The 21,631-nt window shown below is 38.8% G+C and overlaps 2 protein-coding genes across 2 annotated transcripts; one reads left to right on the forward strand and one right to left on the reverse strand.

Annotated features, from left to right (window-relative positions):
* Positions 1–3,802: 3,802 nt before the first annotated feature.
* On the forward strand, positions 3,803–8,790 carry LOC139538491 (homeobox protein Dlx1a-like). Its single transcript, XM_071340594.1, has 3 exons — positions 3,803–6,324; positions 6,606–6,805; positions 7,371–8,790. The coding sequence occupies exons 1-3, from the start codon at positions 6,012–6,014 to the stop codon at positions 7,623–7,625; spliced, it is 768 nt and encodes a 255-aa protein (XP_071196695.1). The 5' UTR covers positions 3,803–6,011; the 3' UTR covers positions 7,626–8,790.
* Positions 8,791–14,064: 5,274 nt separating this feature from the next.
* LOC139538492 (homeobox protein Dlx2a-like) lies at positions 14,065–16,117 on the reverse strand. Its single transcript, XM_071340595.1, has 3 exons — positions 15,621–16,117; positions 15,328–15,512; positions 14,065–15,112 (listed from the first exon to the last, which is right to left on the reverse strand). Exons 1-3 carry the CDS (start codon positions 15,937–15,939, stop codon positions 14,786–14,788), a joined length of 831 nt encoding a protein of 276 aa, XP_071196696.1. The 5' UTR covers positions 15,940–16,117; the 3' UTR covers positions 14,065–14,785.
* Positions 16,118–21,631: the final 5,514 nt, after the last annotated feature.

The raw sequence follows: 21,631 nt of genomic DNA on the forward strand, positions 1-21,631 counted from the left end.
CCCAGAAGCAACAAGTCCAGCTTGGCTGGCTGTCCCTCTGGAGCACTGGCTCAAAACAGGAAACAACTCACTTAGCCCGGTCAACAAATGTCAAAGAATAGAAGTTTGAGTTTACAAGATAAATAAATGAAACATGCATAATATTGTGTAAATATCATTAATATTCTTAGTTTCATAAACCACTTGGACTGAATCCAAACCTATAATTGATTGTTAATGGTAATGATAATGGAATTAAACAAGAATTTCTGCATGTTCTGCTCTCTTGTTCACAGTGACTTCCTGACAGTTCTGATGAGTAGGTACACTGCACTGAATCCTTACTCCTTCCACGTATTGTCATCTTATGATACACTTACATATATAGTTTGATATTTGAGAAGCTGTAAACAATGTATCATGCCTTCTGTCTGAAGTAACTGAAATAAAGGACAATTGATAGCTAGAACATTGTTCCATTTATTATAAGAATATTTCAAACTCAGAAATGGTATAATTGGTATAATTTCATAACATTTTTGCATTTTTATAAAGACATCGTGACTTCTCAACATAATAGTCAAGCAATTGTTCAATTCTATTGCATTTGAATTTCATTTATAACATAATGCAGTATCTATTTACAGAGTAGCATTGAGTAAATCCAAATCAATTAACGGTTTGATGCTACATTGAACGGGAAAATTGACCACTAAGGTTGACTTAATTAGTCTAGTTGGTGCCAAGCGAAGCAGCAAATTACAAGGCAAAGACCTCCAAGGGCAGAGGAGAAGCTGAGGGAAATTCCATCAAGAGGATCTGCTTGGATGGATTGATCATATTGTTAAATATATATTTGTTCATCAACAGCTTGTTTTAGACATCAGACAGATATCAATCACATGTTTAAAGTATTTGGTACTCTGATAAAGACGCATTCATGAATTATTGCAGATTTGAGAGAAATACAGTCATTTTGTCTTGCTATTATTAGCAAAAAGATCAAGTTCGTGTAACGTAGATGATACTGTTGAGTTTGTCTTTATAAAATGTTGCACGCTTAATGAATACAATATTAATTGGCGACAAAGTAATACATGCATAACAAATGAAGACATTTTACATTTTGAGTTAGATGAACAAAGTCGTTTGTTCAGAGCAGTCTCTGATATTCCTAGCCTGTTAGAAATGTACGGTGTGGATATGTTTGCAGGTACTACCTCCTCGTGTAAACAGAAAGATGATGCACAGAACACAGCGCGCAGTGTACCGCGCATCAAAAGACTCATGCATTGGTACAAGAAGCAATCTTTGCGATAAAATAGAACCAAAATGAGAAGGTTTTGAAACAGGATATGCTTCTCACCTCTTCCTTTACCATGAGTATTCTGCAGCTATCCATAGTATCTCTCTGTCCAGCATGTTATCGTGGCAATGTTGTTGCTAAATGATCTGTTCAAAATGAACTGGGCATTATGTAGTCCGATTTTATAGAGCATTTTACAACATTCCTCAGATATTCTTCATAATAAAGTGTCACCTCATGAAAACAACATTTACGTCTGCAATGGATGGCCATCTTCGAGAGTAATGTGATTCATAGAATATGGCTGTACAACTCATGGCTAAGTCTTGCCATGGATAGCGTGTGTCCCTCCCTTCAACATAGAGGAAATTAAATAAAACTGAGTATCCTGTGCCACCAACAACAGTAATTAATCATTGACATTTACTCACATTTACCCTGGACCTTACAGTCTGAAGCAACAGAAGAATAGAATTAGTCTGGCAAGCTCATAGGTGCAGAGAATATTAATTTGAGAAACATGATTTTTCCAGAGGCACAGCATTAATATTTGGCGACTGTTAAAATGTCGTTTGGAAGGGACAGTTAGTGAGCGTTTTCCACCAGGGGGCTGAAATGAGGTCCGTGACACTTCAGGCCCTGTCGCCTCCACCCTCCACCCTTAGCACTGGCTGCTAACCCTCATGTGAAGTGCAGCAGGTGTTAAAACACACTCTGCCATAGAGCTACTCACTGCTAATGAGTCCTGTCTCCTTAAATTCTCTGGTCCACTGATGCTTCCATGCACATTGGGTTTATTTTTAGTGTAGGCCAGTTAGGGCAATGCTATGATTACATCCGAAGATTAAAAAATCGTGTAAGACTGACCATTACAAGCCACGAGCCACGAATGTAAAGGCTGAGGCATGTCATGCTGCAACCATGTCATGCTGCAACGAATTTCAATTTGTACAATATGTTACGAATTTGCAAAACGTATGATATATGAATTCCAAGTCACCTAACTTCAGCTAGGTGACTAGGTGGCTAACGCTAACATTAGCTAGATGGTTAAAGTTAGCTAGGTTGGGGGTCAAGGTTAAGGTTAGGGTTATGTTAAAGGGTTAAGATTAGGGGAAGGGGAAGCTAACATGCTAAGTAGTTGCAATGTTGCTAATTAGCTAAAGTAGTCCGTGATGAGATTCGACCACGCATCCTTTGAGTTGCTAGAGGTTCGTGCCACCCATCCCACCTGACCAACTTTCGTTTTTGTCTTAAGTAGCCTTCTGTCTGATGTAACCATACCAAACATAACATATCATACTAATTTGAATGTCCCGGATTTATGTTACTATGTTATGTCTCGTCTATGACTAATGCTTCTCCAGGTCAGCAGTGTTCTTAAAAGCTGTGATTTTCAATTTGGAGTTGCATTTAGTCTGATTGTAATAATAGCATGGAACACAAATTGGTATTCTATTGTTCTTTATTATTCTTAATGAAAATATAGGTTGAAAATAATTAATTAAATCGTTACATGAAATGCAAATTAATATTTGCCTTGTTTGAGTATTGGGGATTTTGTCAAGACAAATATTATTGTAAACAAAGTGAATTACAATGCCATTTGAGAAAGGCTATATACCTACTGGTAACGACTTGATATGCATGTTGTTATATTTAAATATCAGTAGGCCTATGTTTTAGATTGGGTTACTTGACATTTTCTTCAGTGAAACTGTATTAATGTGATTATTTCTCTTTGTCGTGCTTTTCCTTGGAATTAAATACATTTTAAATCTGTTAATGGTCTGAAATGTAGGCCTATTGCTAAGAACACGCATGTTCATCTTTAGAATTCCAGTTTGCAGATACTATAATCGGGGGAAATAATGACAGTTATCAGTCGCACCCACCAAGTGCCCATAAAAATCTGTCCTCTGTTCTGGAAGATGATAATTATTGGTTGTACTATTATCATTTTTGCTGTAGATAGAGGATACCTTAAAGTATTTTTCGAATGTAATTCCAGATATAAATTACTTGAAATTGGGCAATTTTAAAGGAGAGAAGTGTAGTTTTCCTTATAAGCTTTAATATTTTATAGAATTCTGCAAATCCAGAGATCCACTGTCAGACGCACATCGCAGACTAGATATTGCTCCCCATGATGTCAGGGCTCGCATTTTCAAAACACATTTTTAAGTTGCTTGTTCTGCTTCGAGTTCAATTATGCAATTAGGTTGATAATCACAGTGACGGAATTTAACTGCCTTTAATGTGTTATTCAGGTGGAGATTTTGAGCTGCCGGGGAACCGGCTAGTGGTGTTTTTGGTTTCAGATCGTCTACAGCAGACGGACTCTATAACGTTGTCAAATAAAATGAAGATTTGGATACTTGCTGCTTCTTCGTCACCCTCAATGAGTAGTACGCAATGGATATTGGGGATGTACGTTCTTCTTTTTCATCACATGATTATCGATTAAGTAAGTGCAAATAATGCCTAATCGCTGTTAACTTAATCTCAGTGCTGATTGAAATGTGGAGCCCATTTATTCTTACTGTATAGCTACTGTCAACTCAACTGATCAACGTTCATGTTATATGGATCAGCGTGGGTTATGACGGGTTTTTTTTCTCTCCGGAAACTGAGCCAATAACAAAGGGAAACAGCCTACTCTTTAGTCAGTCATCAGTTCAGTTAAATCAAACGTGCTCGGGAAAATCATTGTTCAACGTCTATGGTCTTAATGGAAAACTGTCCGCAGCCCCCATCAACCTCGCTGGGGATTAAATTAGTTGAAGGAGGCTATGTTAAATGTTAGGTTTATTTACGATTAAATTAGCCTACGTTATTATGTTACAGAGTAAATCAAAATGTTTAATTGAACATGATGTGTTTGAATTTCACGACAAAACATGAGACCGACGGATTTACCAACTCCTGCGGTAAATGGCGTCTGTTGGCTGTTGGGCAAAATACTGTATAGAGGAGATGATATATAGGGCTGCATGACTCCATATTTAATACGGTATTATATCAATTATATCATTCCCATTAATGGCAATTGAGAGTGAATACTTTAGTTATGGTATTGTGAGAGCTGGGCAATAAATTGGTCAGCCAAAGGTCACCCAATCCGTGTTCTAGCAAAGCTATTGCATAATGTAGGCCTACTACTGAAAATGTACTGGACAAGAATTGGGAAAAGGGTGACTTTAATTTGAAAATAAATTTAAAATAAGTTCAATATAATCCCACCATTGTCAAAACACAACCTGTTAAAATATGACACTTATAAATAATGTCTTGACACTGCTGCCACATCAGCCTCAAATGAATGACACATTATGTTTCATTTCGATTTTGTTTGATAACCCACACATGAATCATTTGGGGATTTGCTAGGGGTGTAGTGTTTAAAAATCGGTTGACAATCTAGCTGATTAGATACAAAGATTATTGTTTTGTAAATTGAAAACACACGTTCGTGGTCATCATGATGTACCCCGCATCAAAAAAACGTTCAACACTAATGGTTGACTCAGGGCACACATAACGGTTTGTTATGTTACAGGCTTCTTGGGGGCATTTTGTTTTTGGTCATGAAATGATTGCGCAATAAAATGCTATATGGAGAGATGTTGCATAGACAGCCCAATAGGAATCTGTTTTTTACAAATATTAAGTTTAAGAAAGTGTTTATTTACACAGCAATATATTTACGCATGTAACATAGGCTAGACTAGTCATTGCTTTAAATGCATAAATTCAACCAGGACTTCTTTGCTCGGATAATTGAGACCACGAGCTATTGCAAGTGTTAAATAAATGGCTAATTATGCGTATGAAAATTAAACATCAGTGTTATGCTAATTCAGCTCGCTTCAGCTGTGGCTCAGAGCACTTGAGACTGGCATGTAATCAAATGGACCTGTAAGTAATACATCTGTGCATGTGAACACCAAAAGACGCTGGAAATAATGAGCCAATCTATAACAATTTGTTATGAGATATCGAAATAATATCTAATGCGAAATAAAACATAGTTTTTCTGTTAAATAGTACGCCTCAAAGCTACACTTAAATGTATTCATACTGCTATTTATGAACATTAATCTTTGTTGTTGTAGTGTGATTAATTTGGATGAAACAGTTCTTAGTTAATAACACTATGCAGGCTGTTTCTTAATGTTTAAATGAACAGCAGGCCTATCAACATAACATGATCTATCCGTAGCCTGTTTGTGATTGTTAATAGAATAGGCTATTTCTTTACAATTGGATTATTATTATTATGATTATCAAATAGGCTAGATTTAATTGTGTGTTGTTTCTTTTAAAGCAGACATTTTGGCTGTTAGTGTTTATTTTGCTTATACCTTTCACTGCTACCTAAGCACTTAAAAAAAAATACATCTCAGACCTGAATCTGCAGGTCTTGTTGTTTTTCTTGAGTTTATCAGGTCCTTCGGACACAACCCCAGAATCGCCAATAGGCATCATTCTTGGATAGAGTGGACCAATCAGCGACCGCCTTTGATGAATATTCATGAATCCCTGATTCAAACCTTTGAGCGAGTTTGTCTAGACCACTGCATCATGCCTAGACTTTTCACAGAGACAAACTACATTTTCTTATGAATGGAAAGAGAAAAAATCAGTACAGCTTAAATTGGGATCCATCCTTCACTGAGATCATAGAAGAAAACAAAAAAGGAAGAGGAGAGATCCGCCAGAAGAGATGACAATGACTACAATACCAGAAAGTCTTAATAGCCCTGTCTCAGGAAAAACCGTTTTCATGGAATTTGGGCCACCGAGTCAACAAATGTCGCCTTCCTCAATGTCTCACGGACACTATTCCATGCACTGTTTACATTCTGCGGGTCATACGCAACACGAGAGCTCGTACAGTCCAGCCTCATCATTTCCTAGATCTTTAGGTTATCCATACGTTAACTCCGTCGGCAGCCATTCCTCAAGTCCATATCTCAGTACAGTGCAGTCGTACCAAAACAACTCGGCACTAACACAGACACGGTTAGAAGATACAGGTAAGATTTATACTTCATCCCTTTCGGCTCTATAATGTTCTTGGAATGTTTTGGTTTGTGTTTTTCGGTCCGCAAACACGCTTTCGATTGGAAAAGCAACCCAGATGTCGGGGTATTAGGTCGGTAATTATTTATTGCGTAATGCTATAAACAATGTATGCAATTAAGGGTAATTATACCTAAACTACAGCCTGTAAAACTTGCACTGTGATGCTCATTGCTGTGCAGCCACGTTGGCGAGCTGTCTCCTGAGTAATTTTGCTATTGTCTCCCCTTCTCAGCACAAGAGACAGAGAAGAACACAGTTGTAGAAGGCGGAGAGGTGCGGTTCAATGGGAAAGGGAAAAAGATTCGCAAACCAAGGACTATCTATTCCAGTTTGCAGCTACAGACTCTAAACAGACGATTTCAACAAACTCAATATTTGGCACTGCCAGAGAGAGCCGAGCTCGCAGCTTCGATGGGACTCACGCAAACACAGGCAAGTCAACGTTTCCTTTTACTTTTATTTCCAATGGCCTAATGCTTGCAGTTTAATGTACTTTGACCGCGTTAAACAATAGGCCACCAAGTGGTTACATTGGCTATGTATTCTCTGTTTGTTTGGGTTATAGACAACTGTTGTCCTCATGTTTGACAAAACAATGTTAATTTTTAATCGAATGTTTAGGATTGATTATCATCATGCAGATGTTCTATGAAAAAGCTTACAAATATTTCGAGGATGGGCCTTTAAATCGGCTACACATAATTCTGGGTAGCTGTTTATTATACTTATTTTATTCTTCATAGCTTTTCAATTTGTCCCATAATGGCAAAACCATGTTCAGCAAGCATTTCCTCTTGCATTCAATTATTTATTTATTTTAAATAAAACGGGAAAAAATGTAGATGAAGATAGCTCAATTTGCCCTTGACTTTCTGGGAATAAATATAGGCTTTTACATTCCAAGTCCAAATGGTGCGTCACTGTCACCTGGTCTAGAGTTCATTGAAATTGCCCAACTAGCCAATCTTAATCACATTGGTTGTCTCTCTCTTTTCAGGTAAAGATTTGGTTTCAAAATAAGCGATCGAAGTTCAAGAAGCTGATGAAGCAAGGTGGTGGAACAATTGACAACAACACTTTAGCCCAGTTTAATGGTCACGGACCTACGACGGGATCTCCGGTAGCACCGGTTTGGAGCTCACCGACCACCGTGAAAACATCCGTGGGTGCACCAGGGTCTTACATTCCAAGTTACACCTCATGGTATCCAACTGCACACCAAGAGTCTATGCAGCAACCGCAACTCATGTGAACATAACTGTGAGCTGATAGACCTGTCCCGCCCTCTATACTGCCATGGCCCATATCAGGAGATTTTGGGTCAACCACCCAGCGTGGCCTTGCACTGGCCCGCTGCAGCCATGCACAGATGTAATCCGGAGTTTGCTCCCAAAGTTGCCAGATGACATATTGGCCTCTTCATACCGAACGACGGCACAGAGAATAGCCTGGGAGCCGAGAGACTGAAAAGGCACTGTCTGCGCCCAAGGGCAAGAAGTCCTGTCATGTCCACGACAGATACCGGAAATTGTTTTGACAAATGGGTCCTCAAGCTGCTGTTATTATCTTTTGTGACATTTTAATAGGCTATGTGTTAAACGAAATATATTTTGCTGTAACAAGTCAGTGAGAGTATATTTATGTATGCTATGTTTGATTTTAAGATTGGCTACATTTCTTATCCCAATGATGATAAAAAAAATAGGCCTATGAAGCCGCGTGTTACCAAGGCCTATCAGATGTAGGCTAGGCCTCTACATCTCCAACGAAGGTCAACATGGTGATTTGACCATGACCTTAAAATCTAGCCTTTAAACAGACAAACCCCCATTGGTCTATAATGTAACTTTGACCAACGAATGTAGGCCAATCCAATGAATCATTTAAAAAATAGTCTCATCATTTTTATGGGCATGGAATCGAATCTCCAGTCCGTTCCTTAGTTTTCACAGCCCGAGTTGCACGCGCCCTTGCGCATGCTACCATGCTGTCTTTGTATGTTAATTTAAGTTAAATTATTTAGTTTTTTTCAATGTCTGTGTCTTTATTTAATATGCAGTGTGTTTGACTTATGAAACGACAACAACGTGTTGTTAATAAAAAGTTTAAATGATGATTGGCTGCTTGAGAAGAGCATTAAGGTGATCCCGATGATAAATATATGCTTTGTCATTGTTTGTTATGTGTTGAGCGGTTGGATGTACATAAGGACAATATAATAGGCATTTTTCAGCTTTGGTTTGTGCTGTAATCGATATGTTGTGAAATAGGATTTTTTTACATGTGTTCATTAAGATGAATGTGTTTAGCAATCTAGAAATATTTAGTTTTGTATTGATCACTTTAATTTATTGCTTTGTTTTATGGAAGTTATGTACATAATGTTGAAAACAGTAAAGCTATGATTTAAAAGGCCAGTATAACGTGTCACACTCCTTACCGGCCATGTATTGTAGGCCACAACTTTCACATTTCCATATAAGTCCATGTAGGCCTGGGATATGACATGCAGCTATCTCTTCAGGACTTATATTTAAAACTAATACAGAGGTAAGATACAATGCGATAAAATAAAGCCTATATGGTTATTCCTTTTCATTAGTCTACAATGTGCAGCATTGGCCGTATAGCCTACATGTGATTACGCACAGGCGTTCAGCGTTTCTACATTTTAGTCCCTAGGATATCAGTTTATCATCATCTCTTACTGTGAGTGCTGGATATAGCCATGCTGAAGACGTGTCAATTCAAACCTGACCTGATTAATGATGTCAGTTTCTATAGCATTGTAATTCCTTCAACAATATAGTGCTTGTTTCTTTTCGGTTTCATTTAGCCGCTATAAGCTCCTTTTAAGTCTTCTGTGGTTCCAACAAACACTGTTTTCATCGATGAATAGAGGAGAGAGCAATGGGGCGTGTTAAGTGAATAATTGGGCGAGAGGCAGGTGCTGCAAAAAGACTGGTTGGTACAGGAGGTGGGGGTGGGGTTTAAATGTAGATAAGTAAAAGTGAAAAGTTCAAAGGGGCTCTTGTTTGGGTTTGATGGTTTAACTGCGCTTTTACAGAAAATTCTGAAGCACCCGATGAGCTGAGGAAAGGACCAATTGAGTGAAAACACTACAGGCCTACCGGAGACAATAGACCACCAATATCATCCCGTGCATTTCATAAATACAAGGCCTATATATCCTATATTTCAAATATACAAAATAAAATATATACTTCAGAAAAAACTGAGTGTTATGTTCTTCAAGTTGTTAATGACAAAACAAAATATTTTCCATAAGTGCGTGTATAGAGCGTTCCCCATGAATATTAAAACGTGAGTGTTAAGTAATTTTAAGATGTCAAACGTGACACAATTTATGTGGCCGGCTCGGCCAGAGCAGAAAAGGCACCAGCCATCCCTTGAGAAAACCACAGCAATAATGTGGCTAACTCACCGCCACAAATTACCATTAAAGTTCACGCATAGACAGATCATCCATCTGCATGCCTTCACTTATTGTTTGATTTATGTTCAATACAACGAGCAAGGTAACAACCTGTTCACATTAATGTTATTATAACTTTGGCATGTATGCTATTATTGTTATTAGTATTATTCAGGTAAAGGAGCAAAAATAAGTGTTGGTCTTGGTTTTATTTTGTCACCAGGTTATCGTTAAATCAACTAATTGGGCCTATTATGCATAGCAAATCATTTTAATTTTAATGATCAATGATATTATTGGCTAGCCTATATGTGCCTTTAACTCTTTTCTCTGTGTAAAAAATGAGTCTTTATGTTTTCCTCATTCACTTGGTATTAGTAGTCCTATATAGGCTACTTTTGATGAGGAGTATAGCCTGGAAATAATCAACCTGAAAATGTTAGAGTGAGGCGTCTGCAACATAAATATACTCTCGCTCTCCCTCCGAAAGGCGCAGCTGCACGTCCAAGAGGTTCAGTGCTATTTCACTGTATTCTCCCCTTGATTACGAGCCGAGCCCATCAAACCCAACATAATTACAGTAATTTGCCCTTATTTATTCTAATGCAGTTTCCCATCTCTGGGGTAATTATGAGCAATTTTTTCGCACGGGGAATATTTCAGCGTTAACAAAAGAGACACTAAAAGAAATTTGCTGCGCGAAATAGGTGAGCTGCTGTCTCTCCGCTGTTCCCTTACATGTAAGGCTGGCAAATTGCTTGCAGGTGTATAGCACGGGATTGTCTATGCGAAGAGGGTTCAAAATTAGCAAAGCACAATGTAAGAGTAATGAAGGCAGTGGCTAAATTACAGAAAGAGAGGAGGCTTATTCTATGCCAGGTCCCTTCCAAATCCATAGGCTACAGTACCAATTTCCTGATGTAAATATAGAATCAGTCATAGCATTGTGAGTATTGTCTCCGGAAGATTAATCGAGAATCCTTGTTTTTTTCTCCCATTTTTTGTACACGTTTTTAATAATAAAAAAAACCCAGTGGGTTCGATTCCCGGGACAACACAAACGTAAAATGTATGCACGCAAATCCGTAAGCCGCTTTGGATAAGTCGCAATTCTGTAAATCGCGTCTGCTAAATGGCATATATTATATTAGTATTGTATACAGACGCGTATGACAATAAAATAACTCGTTACAGATAGTATATTATGTACAAAATAATGACATTGTTTGAAATTTGTGTAATTTATATGTTTTCAAGTTGTCTAGAATTGGCTACTTGAAACACATTACAATTTGACATGCGTGCATAATTTTGGCATTTCCAGAAATTAAATGTATGACAACTATGCTCCAATTAAATTGAAAATAGATTTGTAATATTTCAATGAATAGGCCTACAATTAATTACTAACTATATATCCGTTTGATTGTTATAGCCTAATCGTGATGTCTGTATTAAACAATCAATTAGGCCTAATGGGATCTTGGTGAATACTAAATAGGCTATCCATCCCCCCCCCCCCCCGCAAAAAAATGGAACATAAAATTTTAAAATATATAAAATAACGCTCAATAGGCTATATACTTACCTTAATCTCTAAAAAGGAAGCCCGCAGAGTCTCTTTTTGACAGGATTCAAAGATTCCCTGATTTCAATAAAGGCAGATAAATGAGAGTAGCATCTTGATGCATGGGCATATGTTGAGCGCTTGAATCCAATAAACTGTTGCCCATGAAGTGTTAAGTGCTATAACAGCACAGCTCGGAATATGACTGAACATTTCTGCTTTATTTCCCCTTTTTATAGCTGATGGAAAAAATTGTAGATTATTAGCATAAATGTTTACTCCTCATTACGCTGATGACATTGTGCACTCGAGATCTTGGTAATCTTTGGGAAAATTATGAGTAATTTTTAAAAATGTAAAGCAGCAGTTACCATGCAATTCAGGCTAATTCTGCGTAGGCTCCACACGGATATAATTATCGTCGAGTCAAGATGGTATGCTAAAACCTATGCATTCATATTCCAATTTATTATGTACATACAACTTTGACAATGTTGATGCTTGAAATAGCCTGAAATTGTTTTGTGCAAAAATTACAGCCCATATTAGGACATCTAAAATTGCGAAGAATTATATAGTAATTGCAGGCTTTCAGATCGGAAAGCGCCAGAATGCTCAAACTAGAGCAAATGTGGATGTGATTACAGATCAGGGTATAAATTAGGATAGGGGGTATGGCATTTTCAAGTTGCCTACAGGATTCCGGAAGTATAAAGCCACAACATTTCTAATCGGTGAGGATGAGACATGGATGCAGGGCGCAATAAGAAAAAGACATATCATTGTGATTGTCATTAACCATTGTTTGCTCGAGACTTATTTTTATTTGACATATATGCACTTCAAGCACCAAATAGACAGAGAAAAATGTTGTTTAATCTGTCAGAGTTTCTTTAATTGATCCCGTGCGTAATGGCTACATATGCTTCCATAAGTGAACATTATTATTCGTGTGTAGACAAAGACTAGAAAATGCTGCAATGACAGCTAAGGGCATGTCTTCTGAGGACCTTTCTGAAGCAGGTGAATTAGTGCATGTCTTTTATGGAGATTATTGTTCCATCCAAACGTCTATAACGGGAGACCGTCAAAGCCAACGCGAGTATGAGCACGCACATTACGCACGCACTAGCTCATCACATGCGAAATGAGTAAATCTTACTAAACGTAAAGTACCACTTATTAAGCATATGTAAGCATTTATTTATCCAATATATATATATATATCTATATATTCACCACAGTCTTCAATCAAATGTGTACTATCTTGTTTCTTGTTGCACAGGCCCACTCAACATGTGGTAGGCCTGCTATCCCGAGGGACTCCTCATATCAAGATAAAGCAACGACAGCCCCAGGGAGAATGTTCCATCTTGTAATGTGGCAATCACTGACAAGGTACATCCTTATGCAAAACGCTTCCACGTTATGTGGCTTATGATCACTCAACCATAAAAAGCAACGGGGCGACGTGATGATCAAACCTAGCAAACGCTCGTCCATTGGGATAGATAGGCCTTCAAAGCTATGTCTTTTACATCCCTTTAGAGAACAGAGTGAATTAAATATAAATAAACGTAATAAAATGTTTATTTTGCGTCTAAGAAAATCCAGATTTTATCCTCACATTTAAATACAGAGGATAGGAGCGGCAGGTAGCCTAGTGGTTAGAGCGTTGTGTCAGTAATCGGAAGGTTGCTGGATCGAATCTCCGAGCCGACAAGGTAACTGCCCCTGAACAAGGCAGTTAACCAACTGCTCCCCGGTAGGCTGTCATTGTAAATAAGAGTTTGTTCTTAACTGACTTGCCCAGTTAAATAAAAGCAAAGGCCTACTATCTGCAATGTATTTGAAAACTTGGCTGAGATAAAGTAGATAACATTTAGCTAAGAATACGATTTTATATAAAAATAAAAATAAATGTTTACCAGCCTAGTCTACGATGGGAAAATCTAGGTCGAGCCGCACATGAGAACCGATGAGAAGGGCCTTGTGTTGTGTGAGTGAACACGATGTGAGAAATGTTTCCATGTTGTTTAGCTTCAGGCGGTCTTGGGTCTAGTTTTTTGATTGGACTGAGTTCATAAAACGTCTGGAGAGCGGCGCTCTGACTCCAGAGAGTCTGAGGGGTTGAGCTCAGTCATACGCCCTCATCTTCCCTTTTGCATGCCACGGCGTGTTGCGTGCCTTTGAATACTCCAGCTCTCTCTGCGCCCCCGGCTCTGTTAATCATCTTGTCTCTATCAGGTTCCCAGAAACATACCCAGCTAGATTTAACGCGTCTATAAAACATGAGTTAAGACGAAACAATTTGCAGTTAATAAAGAATACAAATGCAAAACCAAATGGTGGTATTTTAATATGGTTATGACTTAAGCTACGTCTTTGAAAAAGCTTGTCGAGCCCATACCTGCGACGTTCATCAAATTTTGTGAGCTACGTTGAAAGATTTACAAGGGTCAGGAACATGTCTTTGACGGATGGAGAACTCTTCTGGCGCCGTGGTATTGAATGGAGGTGGAGTAGGTTTCTTCTCTCAGTAGGCTAAATAAGAAAGCATTGAAGTATGCTTATTGATAGGCTGTAAACACGTAAAGAACCGGGCTAAGCTTCAATGCAAAAATAAATCCACTTCTCACTTAGTACACACATTTCTTCACAGTTCTTAAAATTGAGAAAAACACCATGTACACAGAAAACATATTTTATTTAAATAACGCCTTATCATATCATTATAAAAGAAACACTGCTAACCATAAAAATAAATTAAAGACAATATACCATCAAAATGTTATACAAGTTCATTAGAATATGGGACAATCAGTAGCTTACGAAGGATTAGAAGGTATTTGGCCCTAATATCAACAAGAAAAAAATGACAGGACTTAATATGAAAAGAATGTTATGAAATATGCTCAAAGACGAATTCTGACACCTTACAAAATAAATCAAGAGTAAAGAATAGGCCCTATAGAAATCTGGGTGCATGTAAAACATTGATCTCATCATACAACAAAACTGAGGTCATTTTCAAAAGGCACGATACAGTTGCAAATTGTGCTAGATGTGACAGTTGTTTACATCCTGCAATCAACTTTTTACCTGCACTGATGCAAAAGTAACGCCCGCGCTAAAAGAAAGCAACTTACTCTGTGATTGCTCTAGATATTAGTGGTTCATACATTTTATCCATTAAAATAAACAAAATAAATAAATACAAAAATAACTGTACAAATCTGTAGTCTGCCATTTGCCGGTGTGAGGACGGTGACCTTCTGAATTACCCTGGCACCTATACATGAAGTTGGCCAACGTTGCGCATAAAGTTCGCTTTGTGAGGTCTGTGAAAATGTATCATGAACTTTTTTTAAATGTTTCACCAGTATTCTCCGAGTAAGAGTCAATTGTATTAAAATATTGTCCCAGCGCTCAAGGCGGAGTTGTGGTGGTTCTGGACACGCGGGACAGACTGAAGATGTGTTGCAGAGTTCGTTGATGAGTACCAAGAATAGTTTGCCAAGAAAGAAGGCGCAGTCGTATTTTGAGGGCTGCTGCTCTGAGGTAAACTGGAGTTTACATTGTTCATTATTTGATTTTGTGGAAAGTCCCAGGCATTGGCGGGTGGAGAGATACACTGGGGAGACTCGATGGAGGCCACATGTTGCTCAGGGGGGATTTCTCCACTTTTCCACAACTTCTTGAACTTGGAGCGACGGTTCTGGAACCAAATTTTCACCTGAAAAGGAACTCTGTTACTATTGTTCTAAACCTACAGCTTATTTCAAAACGTATCCTAACAAGAGCCAAACTATAAACAACAAATGCTGGATAAATATAAATAGCAGTCCAAAGTTAAATGTCATGCTTATATAAAATAAGTAGCTAGGCATAATATTCACAGACTGATAGGGGATTTGACAGAAACTGGATGCATTGCAGAGTTGCACTAACCTGGGTTTGTGTAAGGCCCATTGAGGCTGCTAGCTCGGCTCTCTCTGGTAAAGCCAAGTACTGTGTCTTTTGGAATCTCCGTTGAAGAGCGGCCAGTTGGAAGCTTGAATAAATAGTTCGAGGTTTTCTGACCTTCTTTGGTTTTCCGTTAACCATTCGGATTTCAGGTTCACTTTCTTCTTTTTCTGAGAAATACATGTAAGAACAATTATTAAAAATGCATACCATTTTTGATCTTAGTAGAATTTACATGTAATAGAATACGAATAGGAAAACATTGCGATTTTATTTACCTGCATCCGTTGGAGTCGGTGAAGAACTCGAACCATAGGAGCCGTAGGTGCCATAAGAGGAGTTGAAACCAAGATCGTATGATTTGTTATTGTATTGAACGCTGCTCATACCACTGCTGTGGTACTGGTAAGTCCCGAGTTGGCCATATGGAGACCCTGCGCAGTGTCCAGGCTGTTGGCTATTGTAAAAGCTGCTGTCCGTCGCGGTCGATACTGGTAGAGTCGGGGATTCCTGCGATTTGTGCAAGCTGTGGTAACTGTTCGAGGTAATCTGGTTCGAATGCATATCTGTATTTAGACTGTCAAAAACTCCAGTCATTTTATCGGCAAAGTCGGGCAAGTATATGTGGTTGAAGCAATGCAATTGAACACGTCAATTTGCAAAGAATGCTTAAATCTCGTAGATTAAATTAGTTTTGAGTGTAAAATGGCATCCCCATGAATTTTACCTAAAAACGACGAAGGTGTGTCCCTCTCTCAGTGGTCTGTGATTGTCTGCTATAGGATGCTAGCGGGCGGGCATTTATCCAGTATCACGTGGGAGGCAGAGCTGGTATTTCCGAGGCAGCCAATGAGTACTGTGTGCATGTCTGACAACTCCACAGATTGTCAGACTCCACTATTTACTTATCCCGCTTGTTTGCCTTGCACCGATTGACAAACGTAAAAAATATTTAACAATATATCGTAAACTAAACTTCTAAAGCATAGGCTATAGAACATGGGATAACAAATGTTTGTCAAATATAACATATAGCAGTTATTTATCTGTTATAGAGACCTGCTATTTGAAAAACCTTCTGGAAGTCCAAACAGCCTCTGTTAATTCCGAACATGAGATACGTGCGTAAATGTACATTTTGCGTCTACTAATATGACCGCACACTTTACGCATTAGACCCGAAGGGAGTTCGAATTCAATTTATATGGTTCAAGATTATATTTGTTTTCAAATATTTCAAAGACAAACGTTTTATTTTACAGGATCATATTTCAACGATAAGTATAGGACATCATGGCATCTGTGCGCCACCTGTCTGCGCCCAAAAAGAAACATGCAAAAAAAAGACCAACACACACACACACAGCCTTCTTAACATTTTAGGCCACTACTCACCAGATTGAGGTGTATGCCTAAACGTCACTGCAATGAAAATTTGAGGATGAGAGGATGTCAGATCCTGAGAATTTTCTCTTCACCTTTTGGTTTTGGGCGTGGAGGTTATGATTGACATATACTACTACTGCCTGTAGCCCTCTGGGAGACGGTCATGGTAGGCTAGCGTCCTCGTGTGGTGGCAGAATATAGATTGTGATGATTTTCTCGTTGAAACGGGGATGCCTGAGATAATTTATAGATTAAGTGATTAAGTGGGCTAGTGTAGGCCGACTGAACTACCAGTTTAGCGACCTCCAAAAAACGGCACCCACTTCGAACCCTATAGGCCTACTAGAACATGGAGGCGAGTTACCTACACGGAGAGGAACGGTAGAAGAGACAAGGATGTTGGGGGATACCACATCGCAGAAGCAGCTGGTTTGTCTCAAGCAAGTTTCTATCCCCATCTTGGTCAACATTTCTTGCGGCACTTGCAGGTCCTTTTCCAATACAAGATGGCAGCATGTTCGCCCTGATGGCCCACAGACATTTACTGCACTTCATTGATTTTTTTGGATTCTTCAGTCAAATTTTATTGAATGCGTAAGCTATTTTAGCTCTGTAAACACATCTCAGCAATGTAAAAAATAAACATGTCTTGTTTTCCCAGAGAACATGACTGAAGTATCAGCCTTTTCCTCTATTTGAAGTGACACCTATTCTGTCCTCTAAAATGTACATGAACATATCTTCTACCCCCGTGAGAAGACTATTTAGACTATTTATACACTTTCACCAGGCAGCGTGACATGATCATGAGTGACATTGAGACAAGCATAAACATTGTGATCTGTTGCTACAACTGCAGTCACCTTCATCGTGGTATAAGAAATATATCACAGTAATATAGTGGGTGGGTGGTACAGTACAAATTAAGAGTTTATTTCCAAAACGCTATATATATAAAAAAAAAGAACGTTTTTTTATCAGAAATGATTTCTTATGGGTACGTTCATGTGTGTGTAAAAGATTGCAAATGTTTTATTCATAGATTTTAGATGTGTGTGAAATAATTGTTTTGTTGCAAAACGCTGTATATCCATTGTTTAGCTTGAATTGTTTTATTTATTTAACCCTTATTTTACCAGGTAAGTTGATTGAGAACACATTCTCATTTACAGCAATGACCTGGTTCCACCCTAGAGTTCATGTGGTAGGAAACTCCTGGTTTCTCATTCCGGTTTGGGCCACAACCCTCCGGCGACCGGTTCTTCTATACAGAACCATGAATATCTCTGAAACGGAACCAGATAGAGACTTCTCGTCTTTTTTATCCACTTAGGGGAAATACATATTACTGTATTGAATTATTATTTTAAACATTTTTTAAATATTGATGTCACAGATCTATCATTTGTTTATTAAAAAAAAGTAGTTATTTGTTGCATTTGACTGTGTTAAACCTAGCAGGTCTACTTATTTCTCTGAGAGTGAGGTGGATATATAGCATTTTGCAAAAAAACATGATTATTTATCTCTCTGAAATGAAACCACCAAGTGATGGATTTTAAACAAATACATACATGTCATTGAACAATCCCATGCCATAATTAGATAGAGAGAAAACACACTAATCTCTTTCATAATTTCTTTAAACAACAAAAGCTAATTGACCAACATTTCTGAAAATGTATACAGTGGGGCAAAAAAGTATTTAGTCAGCCACCAATTGTGCAAGTTCTCCCACTTAAAAAGATGAGAGAGGCCTGTAATTTTTATCATATGTACACTTCAACTATGACAGACAAAATGAGAAAAAAAATCCAGAAAATCACATTGTAGGATTTTTTATGAATTTATTAGCAAATTATGGTGGAAAATAAGTATTTGGTCACCTACAAACAAGCAAGATTTCTGGCTCTCACAGACCTGTAACTTCTTCTTTAAGAGGCTCCTCTGTCCTCCACTCGTTACCTGTATTAATGGCACCTGTTTGAACTTGTTATCAGTATAAAAGACACCTGTCCACAACTTCAAACAGTCACACTCCAAACTCCACTATGGCCAAGACCAAAGAGCTGTCAAAGGACACCAGAAACAAAATTGTAGACCTGCACCAGGCTGGGAAGACTGAATCTGCAATAGGTAAGCAGCTTGGTTTGAAGAAATCAACTGTGGGAGCAATTATTAGGAAATGGAAGACATACAAGACCACTGATAATCTCCCTCGATCTGGGGCTCCACGCAAGATCTCACCCCGTGGGGTCAAAATGATTACAAGAACGGTGAGCAAAAATCCCAGAGCCACACGGGGGGACCTAGTGAATGACCTGCAGAGAGCTGGGACCAAAGTTACAAAGCCTACCATCAGTAACACACTACACCGCCAGGGACTCAAATCCTGCAGTGCCAGACGTGTCCCCCTGCTTAATTAAGCCAGTACATGTCCAGGCCCGTCTGAAGTTTGCTAGAGAGCATTTGGATGATCCAGAAGAAGATTGGGAGAATGTCATATTGTCACATTCTGACCATAGTTCTTGTGTGTTTTGCTTGTTTTAGTGTTGGTCAGGACGTGAGCTGGGTGGGCATTCTATGTTGTGTGTCTAGTTTGTCTGTTTCTATGTTTGGCCTAATATGGTTCTCAATCAGAAGCAGGTGTTTTGTGTTGTCTCTGATTGGGAATCATATATAGGTGGCTTGTTTTGTGTTGGGGTTTGTGGGTGGTTGTTTCCTGTCTTTGTATTTTCTCTGCACCAGATAGGGCTGTATCGGTTTGCCACATTTTGTTATTTTGTATTTGTAAGTGTTCACTGTTTATCGTTTAATTAAACATGTTGAGCACTGGCTACGCTGTGTGTTGGTCCAATCCCTGCTACACCTCCTCTTCTCGTGAAGAGGAGGAAGGCTGCCGTTACACATATGGTCAGATGAAACCAAAATATAACTTTTTGGTAAAAACTCAACTCGTCATGTTTGGAGGACAAAGAATGCTGAGTTGCATCCAAAGAACACCATACCTAATGTGAAGCATGGGGGTGGAAACATCATACTTTGGGGCTGTTTTTCTGCAGGACGACTGATCCGTGTAAAGGAAAGAATGAATGGGGCCATGTATCATGAGATTTTGAGTGAAAACCTCCTTCCATCAGCAAGGGCATTGAAGATGAAACGTGGCTGGGTCTTTCAGCATGACAATGATCCCAAACACACCGCCCGGGCAACGAAGGAGTGGCTTCGTAAGAAGCATTTCAAGGTCCTGGAGTGGTCTAGCCAGTCTCCAGATCTCAACCCCATAGAAAATCTTTGGAGGGAGTTGAAAGTCCGTGTTGCCCAGCAACAGCCCCAAAACATCACTGCTCTAGAGGAGATCTGCATGGAGGAATGGGCCAAAATACCAGCAACAGTGTGTGAAAACCCTGTGAAGACTTACAGAAAACGTTTGACCTCTGTCATTGCCAACAAAGGGTATATAACAAAGTATTGAGATAAACTTTTGTTATTGACCAAATACTTATTTTCCACCATAATTTGCAAATAAATTCATAAAAAATCCTACAATGTGATTTTCTGGATTCTATTTTCTCATTTTGTCTGTCATAGTTGAAGTGTACCTATGATGAAAATTACAGGCCTCTCTCATCTTTTTAAGTGGGAGAACTTGCACAATTGGTGGCTGACTAAATACTTTTTTGCCCTACTGTATATAGCGTTTTGGAATGAAACTCTTCAAATCATTCTGTTCTTTTGAAGAGGGCACTCCACATCTCTATTACGAAATCATCTTGGTTGATTACATATAGGCCTATATGTCCTTTCAAAGACAACAACACCTGGCAAGCAACTCATATTGCTATACCATTTACTTCCTATCTGAGAACTGATGCAGGAGGACATTAAGACAGCAATAAGACAACAAATAATATTGTCAATCATTTTTATGCATTATTTTGGTTGTTCAGAGTGGCCCAAATATGCCCTCTAGGGGTCAGTATCATCTCATTTAGCCAACAGATTCTTGAAATAATGTCTTCTGTTTTATTGTAGACAGGCAGTCATACACATTCCAAATGCCCTTGATATAAAGAACACCCCATGTATCACAGCATTTCAAGTTGATATGAGACTATGTGGATATGATCATAAAAGTAAGGTTATGGCTATGTACAGTATATTATATGAGGTTCAGTAGAAACTGTATTGAGACTCCTTCTCTTGTTGCCCTTACCACAGTAACATGGAGATATGCTTGTGAAGAAATGAAACCCTGGAGCATACAGCAACAGTTGCAGTTCTTAATTTGTAAATCGGGAGGGAAAACAAAAAGTGAGCACGAGAAGGGGGTGACCCGAGGTACCGGAAAGCATAAGAAAAAAAAAAATACAAAAATGTTTATAATAAAGCATTGCATGAAAACTATTACAGACTACAAAGGGAAACCCAGATGCGAGCTGCCCAGTGACGCAAGCCTACCAAACGAGCTAAATTATTTTTATGCTCGCTTTGAGGCAAGCAACACTGAAGCATGCACAAGAGCACCAGCTGTTCTGGATGACTGTGCGATAACGCTCTCGGTAGCCAATGTGAGCAAGAACTTTAAACAGGTCAACATTCACAAAGCCGCAGGGCCAGATGGATTACGAGGACGTGCACTCAAAGCATGCACGGACCAACTGGCAAGGGGCTTCACTGGCATTTTCAACCTCTGAGTCTGTAATACCTACATGTTTCAAGCGGACCACCATAATCCATGTGCTCAATGAAGCGAAGGTAACCTGCCTAAATAATTACCACGCCGTAGCACTCACGTCGGTAGCCATGAAGTGCTTTGAAAGGCTGGTCATGGCTCACATCAACAGCATCCTCCTGGATACCCTAGACCCACTCCAATTTGCATACCGCCCCAACAGATCTA

Source organism: Salvelinus alpinus, chromosome 14 (assembly GCF_045679555.1).
Source record: "Salvelinus alpinus chromosome 14, SLU_Salpinus.1, whole genome shotgun sequence".
Lineage (NCBI taxonomy): Eukaryota > Metazoa > Chordata > Actinopteri > Salmoniformes > Salmonidae > Salvelinus > Salvelinus alpinus.